Source organism: Pangasianodon hypophthalmus, chromosome 6 (genome assembly GCF_027358585.1).
Source record: "Pangasianodon hypophthalmus isolate fPanHyp1 chromosome 6, fPanHyp1.pri, whole genome shotgun sequence".
In the NCBI taxonomy this organism is placed as follows: Eukaryota; Metazoa; Chordata; class Actinopteri; order Siluriformes; family Pangasiidae; genus Pangasianodon; species Pangasianodon hypophthalmus.
The window spans coordinates 11663397-11678454 of NC_069715.1; the positions used below are offsets into that span (position 1 = coordinate 11663397).

The following is a 15058-nucleotide window of genomic DNA, read 5'->3' on the forward strand; positions in this document are numbered from 1 at the left end:
GTTGCAGTTAAGTGAGAGAAAACAATTGTATAATATAACTCCATGTGAAAGATGATTCAAATGTAAATTAAACTAATATTTATTTAAGAGTCATTTTGTACAGGATAGCCTAGATAGAGACAGCTTCTCTGTAATGAACCAGGCCTGTTCGCAGCAGCAGCCATGGCATCAAACACTCAAGTGTCTTATAAAACACAGGAAGATGAAGACAATGTTTTGATTGTGGTCTTGATGAAATCCTCTTCTTTTCTTTTTCAGAGGCTTGTACAGAGTGATGCACATCCCATGTCCAACCACATTCCCCTCGCAAGCAGTTCATGGAAGGAGGAACTGGAGGAACTATGAGTGTCCCCAGTAAAACAGTCTTCAGTGAATTAATCACCACTCTCCAAGACATTAACAAGGGAAAAATATCAGAATGACAGACTTTTGAGTCCATGACATAAGGCAAAACATTACCTTTATCCAATACTACAAAAATGCAGTACAAAAAAAAAAAAAAGAAAGAAAAGAAACCTCAAGCAAAATGACCAGTTACACAAAAAGGCCAGCATGCATGAATATCACTAGATCAACAACATATATCTACCATATTTCTATGCAGGCTATTTCAGTGCAACTGAAACTAAGACTGATGTAGTTGAAGGTGTAATGGCTGTGGTTCTAAACTAAGTACAGTACTCATTTTTTGCTTAGTGCCAGTGCATATAGCACATATTCACACCGAAAGACAGTGACCCTATGCTAGGGGGTGAATGCATACAGTACATAGATACTAAGAAAAAAAAACAGCAACTCAAAACAAATTTTTTTTTTTTTGCCGTTCATGTATGGCACATCTGTCACAGCTCACTGCTTGTTCGTGTGGGTCGGGAGAACAGCTGTCCTGTGCTTAAGGCCCCAACTGATCAAACCACAGCAAGCCTCCAAATTCCTCTAAATATCACAGGTTTAAAGGAAAGTTGTTCCTTGATATTCATCAGTCCATGTGTTAAAAAGTCCGGCATGGGGAAAGGGACAACGCAGTAGGAGAACCTACACTGGCCATGTAACCTTACAGTAGAAATGGAACAGGACCTTCAAGTACTAGTCTAGGTGGTGTATGTAATTTTCAATATGAATGAGGATATTTTGTACAATCTGTTTGAAACAAATACTGATAAAACAGTTACAGGAAATGGCTTTAGTGTATTTAGAACCTGCGTTATCTTGTCAGATTAAACAACTTTGGTATGCAAGTACACAGAATCAAACAAATGCCTTTAAATAAGGCCATTAGATGCTTAAATTTTTTTAATATCTTATCTGAACAGCTGTTTTTTTTTTGTTTTTTTTTTAAATACGTCACCATTAATACTTGAAAAGAAGATTTTTCTAAATTCTTTCTATCAAACCATACTCGACAGGCCTAATAAACAACCAGATTGGCTATTTAAAATAATTATCTTCTCAAATACACTGATCAACCATAACATTAATACCACTGACAGGTGATGTCAGTAACATTGATTATCTTGTTACATTGGCACCTGTCAAGGGGTGGGATATATTAGGCAGCAAGTAAACAGTCAGTTCTCAAAGTTGATGTGTTGGAAGCAGGAAAAATGAGCAAGCAAAGGATCTGAGAGACTTTGACAAGGGCCAAATTGTGATGGCTAGACGACTGGGTCAGAGCATCTCCAAAACTGCAGGTCTTGTGGGGTGTTCGCGGTGTGGAGTGGTTAGTACCTATCAAAAAGGACAACCGGTCAACCAGCGACAGGGTCATGGGTGGTCAAGGCTCATTGATGTGTGTGTTGAGAGCGAAGGCTAGCCCATCTGGTCTGATCCCACAGAAGAGCTACTGTAGCACAAATTGTAGCACACCACCGAAAGCACCTACAACGGGCACGTGAGCAGGGAAGAAAGCAAGCCGGTGGAGGCAGTGTGATGCTCTGGGCAATGTTCTGCTGGGAAACCTTGGGTCCTGGCATGCATTTGACACGTACATTGTTGCAGACCAAGTACACCCCCTCATGGCAACAGTGGCCATGAGATTCCCTAATGGCAGTGGCCTCTTTCAGCAGAACAGTGCACCCTGCCACACTGCAAAAATTGATCAAGAATGGTTTGAAGAACATGACAAAGAGTTCAAGGTGTTTACTTGGCCTCCAAATTCACCAGATCTCAATCCAATCAAGCATCTGTGGAATGTGCTGGACAAACAAGTCCGATCCATGGAGGCCCCACCTCGCAAATTACAGGACTTAATGGATCTGCTGCTAACGTCTTGGTGCCAGATACAGCAGCACTCCTTCAGAGATCTTGTGAAGTCCATACCTCAATGGGTCAGAGCTGTTTTGGGCACAGGAGGGACCTACACCATATTAGGCAGGTGGTTTTAATGTTATAGCTGATTGGTGTATGGTATAGCTTAATCTGCATAAGATTCACATTGAAGTGTCTAGAAATTCAGTGTTCAAAAGGGAGCAATGTTGGAAAGCTCAGAGGGTGGAGAAGAAGCTGTGCCTCTTGAGGTTTATAATGTGCTCTAATGCGCTTTCATCCTACAAAGAGTTTTCTCTGCAATAAAAGATACCTGTGAGTGATTTTTGCAACAAAAAGCAATATTTAGCAAATGTATGAATCATAAAGAAACCCTATACACCAACCTGGTGTGCCAGCGGAAGCATATGTCAAAGGACCAATATGCAAAAATTGTATAAGATGGGTGAAAAAATTAACTTCCCAGCCAGTTGCTCCCTGAGTGTTCTGGATTCATTTGGATATCTTCATCTTTTCAATTCTTTATGGTGACATATAGCTTATCAGAGACTACTTCCTGAAAAAGCATGTTGTAATATGGCTGCCTCACCCTTCCACTCTGCTTAGATCCACTCAGCTTGCTTTTACGTGAGCAAAGCATCACCGAGAACTGTGCAGATATGGATCAAGGTTCAATCAAGGTCAAATGAAACACAAACAAGCAATCATTTAGAGACCAAAATAGTGTTCAAGCCCCACATGCCAATTCCTCAGAAGCCCTGAACTACGAGCTGTGGAAAAAATAAACGTTAGCATGCTATGTCATTATTTTAACTTAATACTTTGTTATTTCAACTTAACAATATAATAACTTGAAACAACAATGTAATATCTTATTATTTCAACTTATTATTGATTGATTTGACTAGTTGAGTTTGCTTTACCATACCTGAACACATTTACCTAAAAATTAGCAAATTATTAGATGTGCATATGTCAACTGAATTCCACTAATCAAGTAAAGCAAGCAGTGTCTGGCTTACTAACAACACAAGCTATAAGAATTACACGTTAATATTCAATAAATGAATCTTATTAATAGTTTGTTGGGTGTGTGTGTGTGTGTGTGTGTGTGACATCAAGATAAGGAGATATGTAAAAACAACACCTTGAAATTGAAAGTTAATAATGAGAGAATAATAATAATAATAATAATAATAATAATAATAGTAATAATAGTAACACAAAGAAGAACACTTATGTGACTTTCAGTCAAAATAACAACAACATCTTGAAATAAGGATTATTATTTATTCTGTTGAAAAAATTAAGAAATATCGCACGAGCAAGAGTGTTGGTGTACTGAATATCAGAGCAACTGTGATTCAGCCACAGGGAATTTTAGAAATGAAATGTACCAGTCGTGTTATACTAAATATCAGCACTGATGGAATGCCGCTTGTCGAATTAGTGGAGCAGAACTAACATAACATCGAAATAAGGAGGTAATACGTTAAAAGAACTGAAAATAATGAGTTATTAAGTCAAAATAATGAGATATGTCTAAATAATGACATGGCACGTCAATATTTTTTTACAACTTGCATTTCAGGGCTTCTGTAAGATTCAGATCTCTCAGAACATTCTGTTTGACAAATGAGCACAAGATTGTCTCTTCACCTCCATGATGTTGGGTTCAAAAGATCACTTCTGGCAAAGAGAATAATAACTATCAGGCTTCCTTCCTTTAAGGATGTAAGAATCCTGTAAAATATTCACTGTTTTTTTTTTTCTCCTAAAAACCATCAAGTTTAGTTAATTAAAAGCTAAGCTTCTCATGCTTCTCTCAGCATAGGAAAACACAGCCGATTATTGTCCTCACAGCTGAAGACCAATAAAAATCTGGTCACTGTGCATAAGGTACGCAGTTTCTTTACATGCAGACTCTTCTGCTGTTCATTCTTCTGGAAGATACACAAAGGAAACAAAAGAAAATGGTATACCCCAAGAGATATTGCAGGTGTCTTTTACTGCTCTCTGTATATCTTTCTCTTGCACTGAGGCATCATGGGAGGACTCACGCTGCAATAAAAAAAACCCTAGCCAATTAAAAATTGTAGAAGACATGATGTGGATGATCTTGGGCCCAGTTAAAAAAATGAACATCCAACAAGGAATAAAAAGGTCTTTAAAAAAGAAAAAAATCTTAAACTCAAGGAAAGACATTGGACTTGTGAAGTTAGAGAGACCAGCGCATCTCATCAAAGTTCACACCCTCTCCCAGGTTGGCGTCAGTTTCCAGCAGGCTCATTATGACTGCCATGGCGGCCTCGTCGCTGCTTAGACTTCCTAACCCTGGAACTCCGTCCAGATCCAATTGAGACGGTCCCTCTGCAGCAGAGAAAGAGGAAGACAATGATACTTCTGTTATGATCTCATTGGAGAGTGATTATACAGTGGGTTGCGTAAGTATTCACCCCCTTAACATTTCCACATTTTGTAGTGTTGCAACTTTTAAGTGAAATTGGCATGATTAAATGTTATGAATAAACACAAAATAGTCCATAATACTGAACTGGGGAGAAATCAATATGGTTTGCAAAATTATTTACAAATTAAAAAAAATTTTAAAGTTGTGAAGTCTTCAACCCATTGCAGGTAATTAATAACTAAGAGGCAATTTTCTTAGCTTGCAAATAAAAAATTACATCATTAGTACTTTCTGTCAGTATTTATTGGTCTATTGCCTCCTAGTGGAAAACAGACCAGCTTTTTGCTTTTTTTTTTTCTCCACTAACTTTCAGTAATCATTTTATTCTTGTGGATCCGGAGCCTATCCCGGGAACACAGGGTGTGAGGCAGGGATATTACGTTCTGTAACACGCCTGATTCAATTTTTTAATAAATCATCAGATTCGGTCAGTGTGGTGTAGTAGCTATATTTGCCGATCTGTGCTAGACACCAACGTATCAAGATTTCATTCAGACAATTCTGCTCTGAAGTGATAAAGTGGTGTAGCAGGTACCCATGACATTTTCATTTCCAGTAAAGGGTCCACTACGTGAGTCATCCTCCGAGCTCGACTTGCTGGGCACATGCGTTTCTGTCACTTCCCCGTTTGGCACCTAGACAACATACAAAAAATACAAAACAAACAAAATAAAAAAGCCGTCAGCAGAACCCTATTTTGCACATACACACACATACATCTTCATACACACAAACTGTAACTCACATTGCTGCTGGCTTGAGCGAGAACCAGTGGAGACTTGTCCTGCAGCAGACTGAAGGGGCTGGCATTGCCACTGGATGGGGAAGAGTTCATCCTGTGAAGATTGCCAAGTGGACACCCAATATTTTAGCACTTACAATGAATAACTTTCATTCCAAGAGACATTCGTTAACTTCCAGTAGGAGAAGTCTTACCTATTAAAATCCAGTAGCTCATTAGCTATTTGTGTTCCAATGCTTCCAGCATAGATCATGGTGCCTGAAGCATTCGAGATGCCAGGGATGATGGGGAGGGATTTCTTCGCATCCTCTGATAAGGAAAATACAATAGAAAAGGAATTTACTCCAAGAGGACCAAAAACACGATAGAATTTGATCTTTTATTACTCACTTAAACAATAGAACAAAGAAGGGAGGGTCTTATGATGACCTACTGCGCCCAAATCACGCCCACGATCTGGTGTCATTTGTGATCACACACGGCCTCAATTTTTCTATTGTTTTTACAACGGTTTACAAATTAAACAAGGGAAGTAAAGGAAAGAAACGACAAACATCATTTCAAATATCTATGTTTAATATTCCCCATTTCTTGCCACAAAAAATAGCTCCCCCAAAAGTGTCATGTTGCTATGCAACAGTATTGTTATTTGGTGAATAAAATATGTTTGCCAAGTCTGTAAAGTAGCAGCTAGTCTGTAGTTTTTTTTTTTTTTTTTTTAAAAAGCCGACTCCTCAGCGTAACAGCTATCATGGTTGGTTAGGGAAAAAAAAGGCCAATTGAGATCATACTCTTTGAACACTGCATCACTTTATTTACAAATTAAACATATAGATGTTGTGCCAACCTTCTGTGGAAAAAGTATTTTACAGTCCAATCTTTGCACTCGGCCTTCAGAGGGAAATTTCTCCAACACACAGATGAACTTGTATTGTGTATGTCCGCCATCTAGCGGCAAGAATGATTAAATGTATAAAAATAATACCACAGAAGGGTCTAGACCCTGGATCTAGACATTCGCTAGAAAACATTAATTGAAGGTCATAACATAATTCAGTGCTCATGGTTACAGTTCAGGCTACTGTTTTAATAACAAGAAGAAAGAGAAGAAGAACCATAGCAACGTATGTATAATATAATGTATGTCTTGTGCTATCTTTTCTAATGCATGTTTATTTTTGTATTTGTTAAAATACTGTTAATTAATTGAAATAGCTTGGAGTAACGTGCTCATTGTACAGATTTGGTGATAAAACATGCTGTTGTCAGACATCACACACCTAGAGTGTGTTTCAACCAATCAGATCGTATGGTCAGAGCAAGGAGTGTAACGATCAGATGATCTGAAAGGCAACGACTCAAGGCAACAATCAGAAATAGATTATTATTTATTACAACTGATTATAAATTGATTATTATCAAAAAAAAAAGTACAGGCATCTAGTTTGTAAAAAACTAATTTAGATTTTTAAACTGATCCAAAAAAATCTAGCAAGACATCCTTCTCTACATCATCAGCATTTGAATTAATCGTAGGCTTACCCCAGATTCTAAACAAAGTTGGCCACATATCAGTCAGAAGTTACTAAATCAAATCAAATCAAATCATATAGTAGCAAGATTCAGTAATATCATCAAATATCAAATTGTTGCCTTATGAATCGAACCGTATCATGTGGAAGTGTGAGGTTTACACCCTTGGGCAGATCTAAATGTTGTATAATTGTATGAATTGTATATAATCTAGAACTGAACGTTACATCAACACAACCTGCAGTAATCATGACTACTAAGGTTTATATTCTCCATGATAAGCAATTAAAACAGGCCTTTGTATTTACAGAATTGTACTAAACAATATCCGACTTTGCAAAAGCTCAAAAAGCAATGAAGACCCTCACCTTCCGAAGTTTTGGAATCTATCGGCTGTTCTGACTTGTCCCCTGATCCACTGGGATTGCTCTTATCACTGTATCAGGCAACACAAGGGTATCAACACACGTTTTTCATCATGCACCTTCACCTGTATGGAGGCTTTTGATTGTAAATGTTTAAAATGTTCTTCACAAATAAGGAGGAGACAGTTGTACTCACGATATGACTGTGTTTGTTGACACTATATATTCTACTTCTTTGGTCCAGGGATTTATAAAACTAAACCACTGACTTTGCAAGGTGACAAAAGAGCCATATTTCGTTTTGAACTTGTAGCAGTTTGTCTCGATCTTCTCTTTACTTCTCAACACTAAAGAAAGGAGGGGAAAAAACACATTATATGAGTAATACTGCTGAAACACTGACAGAGACCAAGTACCCACAGTTCTAAGATCTGGGAATTCAGCTATGTGACATCAGGTTCAGAAGAAATTGTAAACTGGAATTTGTATTTATCTTATGTAATTATCTTATGTAAAGAACGTTAATCTAATTAGAGACTGGTTTAGCGTTCACTCATTATTTGACATGGTGTTTCTTATAGAATTAACAGAATACTTTAACAACACCCAAATCTCCTCACACTGCACTGATATCACCTTTTCGGTGTCTGTCTGCTAAATGAGGCAAATCGTCTTGATGAAAGTATTCATAGCAGGATGTGCCTAGCAGCTCCTGTGGCAGATATCCAAGTATGGTGGTGGCTCTGAAAACAAACATTGTAAACTAAGTGTCATTAACTCAGACAAGCTGGGCCCTCAGGCTAATTTAAATCTGGCAGTTTGTCAAAAACCTATTCCACAGAAAATCCAAATAACAATAACAATCCAAACATCAATACATTTACAGTGACTATAAAAAGTCTACACGCCGCTGTCGAAAGTTTTTGAAAGGTTTCTGATATGTAAAAAATGAAACCAAGATAAATCAAGTCAGATCGTTTTTCCAACCAACGAAATTCAAGTAAAAAACAAATAGAAACATATTAGGAAAAAACAGAAAGAAAAAAGTTACAATAGCCTGGTTGCATTAGTGTGCACACCACTCACTAACACTTAAAGCACCTTTTGCTTGTAATACAGCACTCTTTTTTGGGTAAGAGTCTTCCAACCATCTTGAATTGACAATATTATTCTACTCTTCCTTGCAAAAATGCTCCAGATCTATCAAATTGCAAGGGGATGACTCCCTCTATGTAGACTAGAGACTACAACCAAAGTCCTAGATGAAGAGAAGCAGCCCCATAGCATGATACTGCCACCACCATGCTTCACCATGGGTATGGTGTTCTTTGGATGATAACCTGTTGTGTACGGCACCAAGCATAACTTTTAGAATTATGACCAAAACATTCAACCTTGGTCTCATCAGACCATAACACATTTTGCCAAATGTTTTGGGGTGATTTTGGTGGGCTTGGAAGTTTTTTCATGAGAAAGTGCTTCCATCTAGTCACCCTACCCTATAGCCCAGACATGTGAGGAACACAAGAGATTGTTGTCACATGTACTTGCCAGATATTCCTGCAGCTCTTTTATTGTTGCTGTAGGATCTCTTTGCAGGCTCCCTGATACATTTTCTTCATGTCTTTTTTGTCTGTTTTGGTTGTCTATTCACTGTGGTGCCCCATTTTCTCCACTTATTGATGATGGCCTTCACAGTGCTCCACAGTACATCTAATGTTTTGAAAAATATTTTGTACCCCTTTCCTGATCAATGAGATCCCGTACATGCTTCGTAAGCTCTTTGCAGACCATGGCTTCAGCATGGCTTTTTTTTCCCACTTTAATTTTGTTGGTTATTACAGCACATTAAAGGTGGAAAAGGAGCTAACATGATTTATCTTGGCTTCATTTTTTATATCACAAAAACCTGCAAATGTAACTAGGGTGTGTAGACTTTCCACTGTATATAACAAAAAGGATGTAGATATGCAATGTAGATTCAGAGTCAGGAGGAAATGACTCGCATGACTCGCAAGAATTTGCAAGACTCATCATCTCCTATGGTAATTTTTGCTGTCATACCATGATAGCTAACTTTAATTAAGGTATTAGGACAAGAAAAATCACAGTATCCTTAAAATAATATACCGTTGATCCACATATGTGAATTTGCCATCCATGGCGCAGCGAGTGATGAACTCTGTGGGCTTGACCTTGACCTCTCCGTTGGCCTGGGGGATGGTATGAGGGTGCACACGGCCCACGGCTACAAGGCAGCTGAAGTGTGAGCTCTCCTTATCGGCCTCGGCCTCACCCTCTGCTCCGAGCTGACTGGTGGGCCAAGTGCGCATATAACCGGTGCAGTGCACGGTGCAATAACGCTGTGATTCTGAAACAGCACAGGGAGACACAGGTAAAAACTTGGGACCGGGCCACCACAACTGAAACTGGTGCTAAATTTCCAGATCATTACAAAAATGTTAAAATCCTCTTCAACCATGGACAGAGTTAATAGAGCGAAGGGGTGGGGCAGGGCAGGGGATCTTGTCTGGAATTGGCATCAGTATCTAATGTCTCCTCGAGTCTCCACTGCACATCTACAGGGACAGTAGCTTATGCAAGGGCTGGTGAACGTTTAATAGGAAAATTCCATGGCAAAATCCACAGCCTAGGCTACCTATTGTGAGAATTCCCAAAATGAGACATACAACTGTCATTTTTGTTCAATTACTAACATTTGTGTGTAGTTATTTTGCCACAATTATATTTAGTAATCTACTGGAATATTACAAATATGAATTTTTAATTTCAGTCTTAACTAGCTAGCTATAAAAGGAGAATATGTGGTCAGTCAGACTTACTACATACTGTAATGTAAAATAAGTACATTAACTATAACTATAACTATAGTATTGCATTAAGGTGATTAAAACATATGGTAGAGTAGCTCAGCAGTAATGCAGTTGTTGCAGAACGCAAGCAACCTGGGTTTGATCCTTAGTTCCGGTGAAAAATGGAGATTGATTTTTTTCCTGTATATATTGAAAATACATGATCAATTCATGTTGAATGTATGAAAACAGATTGTGTTAATATAACTCAATTCAATCATGCGGAACCAATGTATGCATTTGAATTAACTAAATTTACTGGGCTTTATATTGAGACAGTTCCTTCAGCCAGTTATAGATGAACTCTAACTGGTACAGCTACGTCAAACTACCCCATGACTTTATCATAAATGCACTGTGAATTCTGTGCCTAGGGGTGTAGTTATTTACTGGTATGACAGCATGCTGTGATAAGCAACAGTGAAATAGTTCTCACTGGAATTCAGTGAATCCTGTATAGATAACATCACCAAAATAATACTCCAGGTGCAGTATGCTTTGATGCCGTCCTTTTCGAATAATGTGAAGTTGTGAGCAGACACCATGTTATAGTGGGAATTATATTTTGATATGGGGTTGCACATGAACTTTTAACACATTCCACCCTTATCTGTACTGTTAATAATCACAAAACTAATATGTATAATAGCTCTAATTTAACAGGTACAAGGCAAATTTAAATACTTTAATCATGTTTTTTTTTGGCTTATTAAACCTTGCAAAAGCATCACAACAACGCACAAAACCTGAGCTTTGCGTGGAACTTCTGAACACTATTGCTGATTCAGTAACTGTAAGGCCAAGGGCAATTCTAGAGTTTAACCCTTTAGTGGGCCTCAGACCTCAATCACAGATGCATGATGTGCAAACATTGAGGATGTAGAAACACTTCTGCAGCTGAATGCAAAAAGACACAGTCACTTCTGTGTGTGTGTGTGTGTGTGTGTGTGTGTATGTGTGTGTATGTGCATGCACCTCTTTTTCCATTAGAAACATTAAATGCTGACTGGTATTGTAGATTAAACATGTCAGAGGTTTGAATTGATTGACAGCAAGCAATCAAATACTTCTTCCCCAAAAGAAAAACACCATAAGTATATTTTCACCTCAAACTTACCATCTCTGACTCTGCAGTCAAAAGGTGGGCAAATGGGTACTTAAACTACGTGCAAGCTTCCTCTTAGTGTTTCGTTATCCTCTCAACTGGTGCATGGTGTATTTTGTATTGCTTCCTCTCTCTGCATTTGTGGCCTCTCCATCCTGGCTTCTCTCACATTTTACACTCTACACATCTGCACTATCGCAAGCAGACATTCTGACTTTATTTGGACAGTTTTAAATGTAAAGGAGATTTTTAAGCATAAAAAAGAAATGACAGCGATGACAGAGGCTTTTTGTATTTCAAGGTGGAATTATTTTTCTTCCTGTCTGCATATTTAGCGTCTCTGCCCTCGCCTTTCTTCATCCTTACTGCGTGCTACTGGCATACATTTCAATTATTTAAATATGCACAGAAGGCCAGCATAACAATCTTTGTATTTTAAAAACTTAAACTCATTACTAGTTAAACTAATAGAGCAAGTGAAAGGATGATGATAAAGAAGTGTAACTATTTTTAGTGTAAACTCTAAGCAGTGTGCTAATCAGGTGCTGTGTTTATACTTTTATCACATGCTACTTATTGCTCTTGTATGGGTCCTTGTATCTTTTCACATAAATTTAGCTTGCTAGCTTATCTTAATGCAAATATGCAAATTGCCCAAGTAATTATAATGTTAATGTTAAGTTCCATTTGGGCTGATATGTTTTTTGGTGTGGGTGATATAACCTGCTGCAATGCTATAGCATTGGAAAAGACCACAATATTTATCACCTGACTCTTCTTTAACAGGATACCTATCCAGATGTTCACTGGCTAGCTTACTTGTAATACATCCAAGTAACTCCACCTTGTCTGTGGTTCCAAATTATATCAAAGTACTTCTGGCTTTGGTGCAGCATCAGAAGTTCAGTCAGGGGACAGTTTATAGATTGTTTACGGCTGTGCCAGTGCTTTTGCCAGCTTTGACTTTTTTTTTTATTGAAAGAAAGATTGGCTGAACATTTTAAGAGGGCTGAGATGAGTACCAGAATATGCAGGAGGTACTGGTTTGTGCTCTTTACCTTTCTTTTTTGATGAGCTGGGCTGGAAGTCCTTTTCTTCTTTAACAGCAACTTTGTTGCACTTCATTCGGCAGAAAAAAGAGCGACGAGCTCCTGAACAGAGTCGAGTGGCTCCTACAGGCAGATCAGCTTGCACCTGGAGTCCCGCTACACACACATACGCATGGGGGAAAATCGCATACACTAATGTTACATTCAATGGGCACATTAAATGGTACACTAGGAATTGTAAATAATGTCCTCAAAGAAGGATTGCTAATCACTTTAAAGTGTTTACTTTTGGCGTCTATAAGGCGTTCTCGTGGATAGAGTTCAGAGGCTGAGAGCTGCTCCTTTACTTTTCCTATGTCCTTTGGATGAACATAGTCAAATAAACTCTGGCCAATCAGCTCTGGCTAGGAAGCAAAACAGTAATATGAGCCATAAATGTGTAATAAATGACCTCCAATTCATAAACAGCACAAGGCCCCATTTTCAAATCTGTTTACCAGCTGTTCACAAGGCAAAAAAACTGTAATGATAAATAATAAATACACTCACCCGAGTGTAGTTCAGAATCTTTGAAACAGACTCTGAAACAAATACTATCTTCCCCCGGTCACATCCAACCACAAACAGGAATCCATCCGCAGCCTGGGCAACATGGAGATCACAAAGGTCAGTGGAATGAAAAACATACAAAAAAAAACAGCTGGACTACAGAGGACATGCACTACACTAAACCATCTATCTGTATACAAAAGGTGGCCAGAAACTAGAAAACAAAACAAAAAAGCTCTTTAAAACAGTTTTGTATTTCAGAGTTACAGGTACTATACATGGTATCTCTCTCTAAATTATACGTTCTCAACCTCGTGGTCATCATCCCACATGGATTCACCTGAAATGTGCATGGAGTCACAGGAGATTTTTACCAACTATTTTTTAGTTCTTTAAGCATAAACTTGATTTATTTAATGATTTAAAAAAATTTTCTTCCCACTCAGCAGCCAGCTCTCCCCTATCTACCATACATTTACTAACTGGGCAGAGTGAAGGCCTCTGAGACATGTGAAGCCAACCAACCACATCTTTTCGGACTACTTCTCACGCTGCGTCGCAGGCAGCATGATCCCCCTGAGAGGAAAGAGTCATCTACCCTCTTCCGCATACATGAGCTCAGACATCTATGATTGGCTAGTGTCACTGTGACTGACAAGGGAGAGAATCTGTGCCATTTCTCCCAACCTGAGAGCATGGCCGATTCTGCTCCCTTGGCTCCTGGTCATGAATGGCTGTGGAATCATTGGGATTGCCCTGAATGGGGTAACTGGCCCCCCCCCAAAAAAAAAAAAACCAGATAGGCATCACACTGGTCCCACTGCAGTACATTTCGAAAGATTACCCTAAGAACAAGGTGCTTGAGTTCATCATCAGGAAGGAATGAAGGCTTGTAGTTGGCCTCGGCAAAGGAGCTGGTTGCACCTGGCAAAACAAAAAAGCTAGTGTCAGAACATGATGTACTGCTGTTAGGCAATGCTACATAAAGGGTGAGGAGAAATGTAAATCCGAAATGCACCTTTGAGTGACTTGAGGTGTTGCACAGCCATGCGCAGCACAGTGAGTTTGTCGAGCTTGCGGGACATGGGGTTACACGTGGGAATCATGGCTGACAGCTCGTCGATCAGGTTATTCATCTTGTCCCGCCGCCTTTTTTCAATTTGGCTGTGAGGTTCCCTGTGGACAGACAGCTTATTTATTAGCAGAATGTCTTCTGCATATGATTCAGACATAATCAGACTGAATTCTCATACGATATTAAGCTCAACAATGTCACAAAAGACCTTAAGTCACAATGCTCAAGAGGTACAAATGTGCAGGATAATAACTGAACTCTTACTTTAGATTTTGTTTCAAACAAAAAACTTTTAGTTTTATACATGTAAGGATTCTTTAAAAATTTGTATGAAAAAGAGTAGACCAAATATCTCTCCAAAATCAGGTTTATGATTCATGGGTTTCAAAAGATTTAAAAAAAAAAAAAAAGTCTGGTTGATCTGAGTGCACCACTGGCTCTTTGACTTTCTCCAAGAGCACTTCTCACAGTGTAGCTAACAAGTGGAGCCCTCCTCCCTCCCTCTCTATCTCTCTACATTGCTTAAAAGCAGCCATAATGTCCATTTCTCCTGGCATTCTGAGGCATTCATACATTGCTTCAATGTGTTGACCAATCCTAGTCTGTAGGTGTATACTAGCCTTATGTGCTACTGAGACTGGGAAACTGCACCAAAAAATGCTAAGAAAGGACCTCATTGGATAAATAGGTAACCATATTTTTTGACATCTGAATTAAAATAGAGAAATTCACATCCAACAGCTTAGTCTGAATGAACATTCAAAGCACACTAAGAATATCAATTTATAAACAGGCCTGCAGTTTAGAATCAGACAAGGAGATAACTTTGGTCTACACCATTGTTCAGATATGCTGTGCCTTTCAGACTTAATGTGGCGTCTTAATGTGTGCTAGAAAAACCTTCCCCTAATCTTAAGTGCCTGTAATGTTAACACCAAACAAGATGACTCCATGGACTCATCACTTAATGTTATGAGAATAAATGCTTTATTATTTTTATTTATCTATTAACTCACACATTATAACATAGTT

At 38.5% G+C, this 15058-nt stretch overlaps 1 protein-coding gene across 2 annotated transcripts in view; it reads right to left on the bottom strand.

Moving 5' to 3' along the window:
* Window positions 1-63: 63 nt before the first annotated feature.
* Window positions 64-15058, bottom strand: part of bmal2 (basic helix-loop-helix ARNT like 2) — a 28396-nt gene continuing 13401 nt past the window's right edge. The window contains exons 5-17 of one of the 2 annotated variants that reach the window (XM_026927539.3): window positions 13970-14127; window positions 13796-13875; window positions 12952-13044; window positions 12689-12806; window positions 12412-12558; window positions 9506-9746; window positions 8012-8118; window positions 7572-7722; window positions 7379-7446; window positions 5672-5786; window positions 5481-5571; window positions 5271-5370; window positions 64-4635 (exon numbers count right to left, since the gene is read on the bottom strand). In XM_026927539.3, coding sequence (XP_026783340.1) covers window positions 4484-4635; window positions 5271-5370; window positions 5481-5571; window positions 5672-5786; window positions 7379-7446; window positions 7572-7722; window positions 8012-8118; window positions 9506-9746; window positions 12412-12558; window positions 12689-12806; window positions 12952-13044; window positions 13796-13875; window positions 13970-14127 — 1621 coding nt within the window. In that variant the 3' untranslated portion in view covers window positions 64-4483. Of the gene's footprint in view, window positions 4636-5270; window positions 5371-5480; window positions 5572-5671; window positions 5787-6324; window positions 6426-7378; window positions 7447-7571; window positions 7723-8011; window positions 8119-9505; window positions 9747-12411; window positions 12559-12688; window positions 12807-12951; window positions 13045-13795; window positions 13876-13969; window positions 14128-15058 lie in introns of those variants that run through there. The other variant, XR_004578339.2, reaches the window with a different exon arrangement.